This window comes from Musa acuminata, chromosome BXJ2-2 (assembly GCF_036884655.1).
Source record: "Musa acuminata AAA Group cultivar baxijiao chromosome BXJ2-2, Cavendish_Baxijiao_AAA, whole genome shotgun sequence".
Taxonomy (NCBI): domain Eukaryota; kingdom Viridiplantae; phylum Streptophyta; class Magnoliopsida; order Zingiberales; family Musaceae; genus Musa; species Musa acuminata.
Window position 1 is genome coordinate 23,567,933 of NC_088339.1, and position 11,241 is coordinate 23,579,173.

At 43.9% G+C, this 11,241-nt stretch overlaps 1 protein-coding gene across 2 annotated transcripts; it reads right to left on the minus strand.

Annotated features, from left to right (window-relative positions):
• Window positions 1-382: 382 nt before the first annotated feature.
• LOC135605445 (brassinosteroid LRR receptor kinase BRL1-like) lies at window positions 383-5,637 on the minus strand. 2 transcript variants are annotated; one of them, XM_065095534.1, is made up of 3 exons: window positions 4,691-5,637; window positions 4,499-4,575; window positions 383-4,411 (listed from the first exon to the last, which is right to left on the minus strand). In XM_065095534.1, the coding sequence occupies exon 3, from the start codon at window positions 4,292-4,294 to the stop codon at window positions 752-754; it is 3,543 nt and encodes a 1,180-aa protein (XP_064951606.1). In that variant the 5' UTR covers window positions 4,295-4,411; window positions 4,499-4,575; window positions 4,691-5,637; the 3' UTR covers window positions 383-751. The 2 variants fall into 2 exon arrangements, with proteins under 2 accessions (XP_064951606.1, XP_064951608.1); XM_065095536.1 differs by having other exon boundaries at window positions 4,499-4,591.
• Between the last annotated feature and the right edge of the window lie 5,604 nt (window positions 5,638-11,241).

The following is an 11,241-nucleotide window of genomic DNA, read 5'->3' on the forward strand; positions in this document are numbered from 1 at the left end:
ATATATATATATATATACACACATATGTATGTATATACATACATACATACACACATACATACATATACATATACATATACATATATATACATGTATATATATATTATATATATATATATGTATATATATATACATACATACTTTTGTCCATAGCTTAGCACATGTTTCAATTGATTCACAGATTTGATACGTCCATGCCTAGGTGGAAACTAAGAAACAGATCAAACCTTGTGGATAAGATATTTTACAGGGGCTGCCATTGACCTCCCAAGCTCAGAGAAAATAGAAGAGCAGTGAATCTGTCAACACTAAGTCTGGTGACAGAAATCTCACATTTAGGAGCCATACTAAGATCTGGCATTATCGACAGCACGAGAAATCATACAAGAAAACCACATAACCAAACATGTATACAAATGCTATACCTGTTCAGTGCCATGAATCCAATTGCAAAAATGTAAATGATGAACAGAAAACTGTGGTTTGATACATTATGACAGGAATAGAGAAGTATACCGGCCTGAGCTCCGCAATGACCTTAGGTTACATCTCCTTTCTTCCCTTCCCCCCAATGAAAAACAAGGCTATATGATTTATGCGTTTCTCTTTCTGCCTAATGGAACATTCTTGTCATATTTACAGTAATTAAAATGCTGCAGGTGTGATATAAAGGGCTGCTGTGATGATCATAGATGGTCACCACCCCATCTTTGTTGAAACAAAATTTGCAGCTGTGTGACCCTGGAAGAGATTAAGGTGCTTTTTCTCTTGATTCATCAATGATGGCTCGTCCGATGGAATACGTATCAAGGAAATCAATATCGGTGTCAACCTGAAGCTCTTTAAACATTGCCATGACTTGAATCATAGTTGGCCTATGAAGCGGTTGATCATCCAAACACTCGAAGGCAATCTTCAAATACTGGTAGAGTTCGGCATCCCCTAACTTCTTCCCCATCAAATCTGGATCAAAAATCTCACTGCATCTGTTCTCCTTCACCAATTGCTTAGCCCAGCCAACAAGGTTGTTGTCACCAAACTCCAATGGGTCGATGGGTTTCTTCCCCGACAAGAGCTCCAAAAGCACCACTCCGTAGCTATACACGTCCCCCTTTGTCGTGCATCTAAAACTCTGGTAGTATTCAGGTGGCACATAGCCTGGTGTACCAACAAGAGTGCTCACGCTGAGATGGGTGTCAAGAGCATTCATAAGTCTCGCCATTCCAAAATCTGATACCCGGGCTTCCAAGTTCTCATCTAATAGCACATTGCTGGACTTCATGTCCCTGTGTATGATATGAGGTACACAACTGTGGTGAAGAAAAGCAAGCCCCCTTGCTGACCCAATTGCAATCTTTTTCCTTCCTCCCCAATCCAGCTTGGTGGCTCCACCCTTGCTCTTGTCATGGAGAACCATATCTAAGCTTCCAAACTTCATGTACTCATAAACCAAAAGCCTCTCTTCGCCAATCTTGCAATAGCCCAGCAGAGGTACAAGATTTCGGTGCTTAATTTTGCCAATAGTCTCCATCTCAGCAGTGAACTCCCGTTCCCCCTGGCCGGTGACATGTATCAGCTTCTTGATTGCAACAACACTTCCATCCTTGAGTCGAGCCTTATAGACTTCTCCAAACCCACCAGAACCGATTAAACTGTCAGCACTGAAGCCATTGGTGGCCTCGAGGAGGTGGGCAAAAGTAAGCTTCCTTAAAGGCTTCTCGAAAGTGGCAACATTGATGCTGAGAGGCTCGAGAACACCAGACAGCTTCCAACTAGTAGTACCAGAGGTGGGGAGACTCTCAACATAACCAACTCTCAACTCATCAGTCTTCTGGTGCTTTTTCATCTTGTAGAGGGCGAGCAAGAGTAAGAATACAATGAGCACAGAAAACACAATGCCGATAAGAATGCTCCAACCAAAGAATCTCCTCCCACCAGAATCATAATAGAAGTCATGGTTGCTGGCTTTGGCTCCACAGGGGGGCAAGGGAAGGCCACAAAGGCCAGAATTGTTCTCATAGCGTGTTGGCGGAAATGTTGTAAGCTGGCCTGTGGTCGGAATCGGTCCACTGAGATTGTTGTTTGAGACATCCATGTCACTCAGGAATGTGAGGCTGCCCAGCGCTCCAGGGATGTTTCCAGTGAGATGGTTGTGGGAGAGATCAAGCACGCCGATCATTCTTAAGCCACCAAAAGTCTCAGGTATGGTCCCTGTAAGCTCATTGTGCCCCAAATTTAGAACTTGGAGATAGTCCATTGACCCAAAGTTCTCTGGGATGGTCCCTGAGAGCGAATTGTAGGAGAGGTCCAGGTAGATCATACTTCCATTGCCCGGAAAAGAATAGACTGTTGTCCCAGTGTAAATTCTAGTGGCAGGGCAAGAATGCACCAAAGGGAAGTTGGCCAATCTCTCGGGCCGGATATCCTCAAATTCGAAGAGCACGCCGGCCCCTGGACATATGTTCCCAGCCTCGTTTCTCAAGAATGCAAATTGCTTGCCGGAGACAATGCCTGGGACTATAAGCCCAGCTTGTGATGCCAGTGTTCCAGGAATAGGGCCGCTAAGGCGATTGCTTGCAAGGTCAAGCCATATGAGGTTCTGACAGCTACCGAACTCCGGTGGTATCTCCCCCGAGAGATTGTTGTTACCCAATTGGAGAATTGCAAGGCTCTGGAGCCTCCCAATACGACTGGGGATCCTTCCTGTGAGGTGGTTGCCAGAGAGCGAGACCCATACAAGATTCACGCACTTGGTAAGTGACGACGGAATGCTACCGGTGAGCATGTTGTAGCTGAGAATTAGCGTCTCCAAGCTGGTGCTGTTTGAACAGAGGCTTTCTGGTATTTCACCAGAGAGATTGTTGGCCCAGATCACCAAATCCACAAGCTTCGGAAGCGACCAGATCCCTGGGGGAACCGGCCCGTTCAGCTCATTGAAGCTAAGATCGAGGGACCGAAGATTAGTACAATTACCAAGATCAAGAGGCATTGCTCCTGAGAGAAAATTATTGGGCAACAAGATCCTCTCAAGGTTTGGAAGAGATGAGCATAGCCCAGTGGGGATTTCACCAGTGAACTCATTGGAGCCGAGATCAATAACTTCAAGCAGTGAACAACTGGTCAGTGCCGTCAACGGCACGGGGCCACTGATATTGTTGAATGGGAGGTGGAGATATCTCAGAGCAGGCAGAGTACTAATGACATGCTCGATGAAATCGCCTGAGAGCTGGTTATTTCCGAGGTCCAGTCTTTGAAGCGAAGAGCATGAGACAAACGTCGACAGCAGGCCACCGGTGAGGCCATTGCCAGCGAGGTTGAGCTCCACCAGAGTCCCACATGTTTGACCCAACTCAGGCGGGATTTCACCAGAAAACCGATTGTTTGCCAATGACAAACGCTGCAAACTCACAAAGTTCTTCCAGAACGATGGGATCTCGCCAGTGAAATTGTTGCCCGAGAGGTTGAGCTCCTCAAGCTTACGGCAGCTGGCCAAGCTCAGGGGCAGCGCAGTGCCATTGAGCCCATTGTAGGACAAGTCCAGCACCATCATACTGCCGCAGGTCCCCAAGTCGAAGGTCGAGAAATCCCCAGAGAGGTTGTTGTAGGAGAGGTCGAGGAACGTGAGGTTCGTGCAGGAAGGCACGTCCCCCATCCTCCCGGTGAGCTTGTTGTCGGAGAAGTTGAGGTAGCTGAGGCCGCTGCAGCTCGAGAGGGAGTAGTTGAGCAGCCCGTAATCGGAGATTCGGTTGCGAGACAGATCGAGCTCCCGTATGGAAGCCTCGAATGGAAAGATCCCGCCATGGATCGAGTTCCTCGACAGGTTGAGAGAAACCAGGCGCGGACAGGAGGACAAGAACTTGGAGGGAATGGTCTCATTGAAGGTGTTCGACGATAAGTCCACCGTCTCGAAGCCGCAGGGAAGTGACGATGCCGTGCTGCTGTACGAGAGGTTGCCGTAAAAGGAGTTCCCGCGGAGATTGAGATAGCGGAGGCCCGGAAGCGCCATGAGATGCTCGAGGTTAAGGCGGCCAGTGAGGCCCATGTTGCTGAGATTTAAGCTGCGAACCCGGCCGTCGGCTGCCGAGCACACGACGCCGGTCCACGAACACCGGCTGCTGCCGGAATCAGAACCATCAACCGTCCAGTTCTGCAGGAAGCCCTTCGGATCGGAGTCAACTGACGAGCGCTTGAATCGGATCAAAGCAGAGACCTCCTCAGGTGCCGCCATGGACGAAGGGAAAGCAGTTAAGGTTATCAAGAAGAGGAAGAGGAAGGCGAAGCTGTCGCTTTCCATTGCTCGAGACTGTAGGAGGGAACACAGAAGACTCCTTTTTAGAATCGTCGCTCCTCTTCCTCCTCGGCTTCGCGAGCCTTCACATCTGAGGACCGCTGGCAACGTAAACAGAAACCTCTGCGAGCTCCAAAAGAGGAAATCTTACGACTCTGCTGCCATTTGTAAAGTAGAAGAAGAACAGTAGAAGAAGAATCACCGACTTACTGATGAAGGCCTTCATCGAGCCGCCGACGGCGCAGAAGAAAGATCAGATTTTGACATCACCCCAAGATCCCCGGCACCTGAAAAATCAAGAATCTGTAGATAAACCCCAATAAAACCAAGAAAAAGAAAAGAATCAAATTCTGGAAGAAAATGAGACTGAAGAAAAATGGCATCTTTGAAGCGAAAACTGACCCTCACGAGGTGTAGGCATCGATCTCGAACGATCCTACAAAGAAATGGCTAGGGCAACCAGAACCAACCAGAAAAGGATTTTGATGGTTGCAGAGAAACGGATTCAGGCAGGCTTTAGTGAGAGAAGAGGTTTGTGGCAAGAGGAGGAGGAAGGGAAGGAGAAGCGAAGACACCAGCCAAGGCGGAAGAAAAGGCGAGGAGGCAAAGGAGAAACATTTAGCGCCTGATTAATTAATCTAATGGTGCTTTGGAGGGTTTGTCTGCTTCCATCTTCACTCGTAAGAAGGAAAGTAATAGTTCGATTACCAAAGATTTAACAAAGCAAAACCTTTTCTTTCTTTTCCTCCTTTTTCTCCTTACTGTCTCTCCATTGCCGAGTCGGTCAAACTCGGGATTTGATGCTCACGAGTCCCCCTTTTTGGCATCCCCTCTTTCCCAAAAAATAAACTAACCCCTTAACTCTCTTCTCCCGCAGCTCCTCCCCTACCCCTCTGTGCTTCCACATTCTCCTTGTTCATCTATATTCTGCAGGATTTCTATGATGGTGGTAGGCCAACATCTTCTTGTTCGGGAACGAGTTTGAATCTGCAGCTGAGCAGAACAGGCAATTCACGTGTATGGTGGAGGAGGTGTCAAGATCAAGTACAGTTCACCAGAAGCCATGTTGTCAGTGCATGCAGTGAATGGAAGATGAGGGGGGAGGAGGATGACCCTCCTTGAAGGGGCTAAGTTTAAGATGACCACCGGAATCCGGCACCGTAGAGGTGCCCCTGTTGTGCATGATTCCAAATGGGTCTCATCCAATACAGACAAAACACATCATCATGACATACTCAGCCAGAAATTTCCAGACAATACTTCCTTTCTAATAAAGCTTATCATCATCTGAAACCTCCAGTTTGCTCTGCTCTGCTCCGCTCCGCTCACCCTGCAGAATCGAAGGTTTCAAGAAGGAGACTAGCCTTATTGCCCGTTAAATCAGGAGGCAGCTCCATGCAAAGGGGGTAAAGGAAAAGCAAATGACATATGGCAGACTTGCCTTGTTATTATATTATCTGTTCATTCTTCATGAATTCACAAGTTGCGTTCTGTTCCATGATTCAGAGCATGTGGCGCAGCTGCTTGCAGCTCACTCCCTGTCCTTGACTGACGCATGATCATGGCAAACTAGATATCTTCTAATCAATGGAACCTGTACTTTGGATCTTCTAATCAATGGAGCCTGGTGGCACGTAGCACGTAATTTTCACTGCAAGAGAACAAAAAGAAGTCAGGCCAAGGCATCCTTTGTTGAATGCATGTGTGATAAGGACATGAACAGATCCTCCACAGTCATCACCATTGGATTCATCATCTAACTGGAGAACGCACCAATTCCTTACCGCACAAATGCACAGTGGCAGTCTTGTAGTTGTTGGGAGCGGATGGGGGCTAGTTTGGGAAAAGTAGCAGAAGCGGAATCATCGGTAATAAACCGCCGATCTAAAAATATTTCGTCTAGGTCATATTTACCCCCACCGGAGGGGTGGGCCCCACGCGACGTATTGGTGGGTGCGCACGAGCGGCAATTAATGCGGGGCCGTGTCTTTTTGTCTTGCGTTACGCCCGACAACGACGGGTGGCAGCATGTGGGGTAAGCGTACCGCACCAAAGATGCGGAGTCTGTCTACCCCCGCTTTTCCCCTGTCGTTCTTCCTTTAGGTGTCACCGGTGAGTGCGCAGAACCGGAAGCGCTCAGGGGTGTTTTGGGTATCTCAGTTTCCACACGTGCGCCCGACAGCTGTCGCACGAGTCTGCGTTCGCGATGCCAAACCCAATCCAACGCTCCATCGCGGCAAGTCACGTCGTCATCGTCTTCCTCCTCCGTTCGGCTACTTCCACTTAACCTTAATCTTTAATGAGATAACGACCCATACGAATTATTTTGTCAGGATATCGTCGTCATGTCGCGCCTGAGCGGTGGCAACGAGCACTCCGATTGAGGAGCCTCCTTCTTCCTCTGCTCGCACGTGCATCGATCCAAGGGATTGTTTTGGCGAGGTGGACAGGAGTATGGAGGGGAGATGATTCCCCCCCCTGACACAGCGATCCTTGTGCTACGTGAGAAGCTCCTCCGTCACATACTGTAATCAATAGCTTCCTGCATGCATGCACTCACGAAGGAAGGGGGGCGTTCCCAATGCCACGAGACGCCAGCACAGGGATGCTTTGCATGGGGGTTCCACCACTGTGCCTGACATGGAAGTTGGTGCTCCTCGTGACACCTACATTAAATCAAACCAAATGGGGGCATGAATGTTTGAGCTTTTTGCTTGAATGGGTGCGAGGCATCTGCCCCCACTTCTCACACCCTCACCACGATAAAATACAACGCAAGATGATCTTGTAATTTGCGTGCCGTAATTTTCTAGTCGTCTCTCTCCGTTATCTACGATTAGATTTCCCCATCACCGGCTGTCGTAGGGAGAGGAAAAGATGAAGAAGTTGGACTATCCATGAACCTTTTCCTCCATCCTACTCTTCATTTAGGTGCCTGTCTATAGCTAGTAGGATAAGAAAACACTAGTTAAGTGATGAGGTTATGTCTTCTAGTCGTCTCTCCATTATGAGTCCCATAGGATCATAAACACTATGCTCCTTAATTAGCCTTGTGATTTTTGGTTCTCTCTGGTCTTTGATCTTGCAAACTACCCTACCTTTCCTAAACCTAGCGAGAATAGTTGGCTGCCTCAAGAAAGATATACATATGTTGATTTAGATCGATAGGACTTGTGTGTCTGTGTGTTGAAACTGGGAGACTTTTGTCATCAATCATTAGCCTAGCTGTGTTAGGTTTGGAGAAAGGATCCCATTCCCACATTCAGATGTATCAGGAGTCAAAACTGGTTGGAGAAGGTGAGGAAAACATGCACGAATATGGTGACAACTAAGGAGTCGATAAGACCCCACGAATCTTAGTAGGAGAAGTTAGAGATCACGAGTCCTCAGGGACAGATGTGATGTGAATTAGGTGGGTTCGGTTGTTGCAAGGAAGGGAAGGGAGCGGAGTGCAACTACTACACCGACGACGCTCGCAGTTGAGTTGGAAGCCTGGACTGAAGATATTGGATAATCGATGCACTCGAAACAAATTTCTGGATTATGATGGAAGCACAGATTCATGGCCGGTAGAAAAATCCAGCAAGTTCTCAGTAGTTTACGATCATCAGAGGGATTGATGTGTTCCTACTACTGTCTCTTTCCATTAATTTGACTCACTTATAGCTTTCCTTTACCGTCCATGGCAGACTTGTTATGTCATGACACTGCTCTGACGCAGGACCTTTCAGGACAAGGATTTATGGACCTGTCATTGTGGCTGATGACAGAAAATACGAGTAATAATATCCCAAGGAGAAAATGCACAGTCGGGACGGAGGATGAAGTGATTCTGAGAAGATTCCATCAAATATGCAGCTAACTAAGCAACAATTTAGTGTCTATCTAATAATTCATGCAAGAGTCGATCGAAGAACAATCAACAAACCAGTAGCTTTCTGATGCTGCAAGGAAGAGAAGTCCAATCTTGAAATCAATGACTTCGATCCTTTAGTCGGGCCTTGTAGACGTCTCCGGATCCACCGGTACCGATTAATCTGTCAGCACCGAAGCCATCGGTGGCCTCGAGTTGGTGGGCAAAAGTGGCAACATCAATGCTGAGAGGCTCGAGAACACCAGAGAGGTTCCAACTGGTCAGCGGTGGGGCGACTCTCAACATAACCAGCTCTCGACTCGTCGGTCTTGTACGGGGCAAGCAACAGTAAGAATAATACACTGAACACAGACAACACAATGCCGATAAGAACGCTCCCACCATTGGCCATGCAGCCAAGCTGTGTTGTTCCCGATTAAAACACACATTTAATTGATCTCAAGTAAACATTATGATTTATCCAACTACTGCTGAGGCTTCACATCACTCATATTTATTCTATGATAATTAATTTACATGTGAACACTTTTATACTCGATGATTTATATAAAAATAAATTTTATTTTTGTTTCTTAATTTTATAAATAAAATAATATATCTATTGAGTTCTTTTTTTATCTCGTTTCTTACGGATGACATGAGTACGAGACATCCTTGGTCTAAGATCAAAATAAAGAAAATATCATTGAACTTCACAAATCACTCGGTCAATCACTATTTCTTCTATTGCTACTCTAATAGACGTGTGATATCATCGTCTTTGACATCTGTTATTCTCTATTCAACGATAGCTAATTTTTTGTTATTCCTTTTCAACTTCCAAACTAAATAAAACTGTTTGATACTTGCGTTAGCAATAAAAGTCACAAACTATCTTTTGGAATATCTTCCATAACCTGTTCCAAATCATTTGAAATTATTTATACTAATGTTTGGAGCCCTGCTCCAACTACTTCATTTGATGATTTTAAATTTTATATTATTTTTATATATTATTTTATTATATATACATGACTTTATCATCTCAAATATAAATATGAAGTTGCGATAGTTTTTACTTATTTTATAAAAAGTAGTTGATAACTTTTATTCTACCATTAAACTAGTTTACTGGAGGAGATGAATACCAAGCTTTAATAATTTACCTCTCATGGTGAGGTATACAATATCTCAAGTCTCATGGTGAGGTATACAATTTACCATGATACATACCTCAACTATTTGATTTTACCAAATAAAAACACCGATATATAGTTGAAACTAGTCTCACCCTCCTATACCAAGCCTCTATATCACTAATCTTTTGTTCAATAGCTTTTCAGACTATTGTCTATCTCATTAAACCATATGTTCACCCAAATCCTACAACATTGGTCACCATTTGAAAGACTACTTTACAAAATCTTCCCTAATTATGTCTCTACATTTCACGTAAGTTAACATCAATATTTAAGTTATGCATCTTTATTAGGTACTCTCTTGAACATAATGTTTTTTAATGCTTTGATGTTTAAACTTATAAGGTCTTTGTATTACATCATGTTATTTTTGTCGAGTCCACATTTCCCTTTTAAAATCTTACTCCTTTAGCAATTCAAGGCACTATAACAACCACCGATCACCGAGTTCATATGAGTATACCTCAAACCCTTTAAGTGCATCTCTTACCATATCAACAAACAGTTCTTCTATAAACCTGTACTATTTTATTATTCTAGTTCAGCAATACTTTACCTCTTTTATAACTTCTCAATCAACCTCTCTATCAATTCACTTTACAATGTGCGATGAAGCAATGCTCTTGGCACCACAAATGATATCTTTGTTCTCTCCTAGACTAAGTGATATCGAAGTGCATCAGCGTAATTATGTACATGTCATTAACTCTTCACAAATTCTCATACCATCAACATAACCTAGTAATACCATCGAGCTTGAATATCACATGATAACATGTTAAAAAAAAACATATTTTGACCGTGCTAAATCCTTAATCGTTACGCTACCAGAAGCTCTCCACCTGACCAAACTAAACCCATAAGTATCACCCGAGCCCAAAAATATCTATACTCGCATCAAGTTATGTGTGAAGATTACGATGCTCTACTCCACAATATCATATGGACTCTTGTATCATCTCATCTCACACAAAATATCATTGGATGTAAATGGATCTTTTGAATTAAGTGAAACCCAAATAGATCCATTATAAGATACAAATCACCTATAGTGGCCAAAATGTTTCACCAACGACAATGTGTTGATTTTATAGAGACCTTTAGCCTAGTTGTTAAATCAATAACAATTTGACTCATCCTTTAACTATCACTAAAGATTGTCATATATGTCAACTAGATATTAATAATGCTTTCTTGCAAGGGACCTTAATCGAAGTTGTTTTTATACAATAACCTTCTAGCTTCATCCACCTACAATATCCAAACCATATTTATAAACTACAAAAAGCTATTATAGATTTCGACAAGCTCAAAGAGCTTGATATATAGAACCTAGCTCGTTTTCTATGTTAGTCGGCTTCGTCAACTCCAAATCCGATAGCTCTTTATTCCTCTGACAACAAAAGAGATGTATTATATATCTATTAGTCCGTAGATGATATAATGATCACAATAATTTCATAGAGATTAAGTAATTCCTTATGTAATCGACAAATTAATTCTTCATCAAAATCTAAGAACCTTAAACTATTTTCTAAGAGTAAATTAAAATTTATATATTTTGAATTTTTCTATGTATATTCGAGATCTATTATCAAAATACAAGTATATTGAATGCAAAATAAGTTGCAGTGATGCAGTGATCTGGGTCGAAGCACCCATTCTGCAGTGATCGGTATGAGGTTTTGGGTGTCTAACATCCTCAATGGGTCTAATGGGAATGTGTGTGGCAGTAATCGAGGTGTTTATGGGTGAAATAACCTCTTGGGTTCGGTGAATAATTGATAGGACTTTTGTGTGTGTGTGTGTGTGTGTTGAAACTGGAGATTTCTGTCATCAATCATCAGCCCACCTGTGCTAGGTTTGAAGAAAGGATCCCGTACACGCACATTTCAGATGTA

Excerpts from the sequence above, each read along its gene's own strand:
- LOC135605445 (XM_065095534.1), bottom strand. The coding sequence starts at position 4,294 with ATGGAAAGCGACAGCTTCGCCTTCCTCTTCCTCTTCTTGATAACCTTA.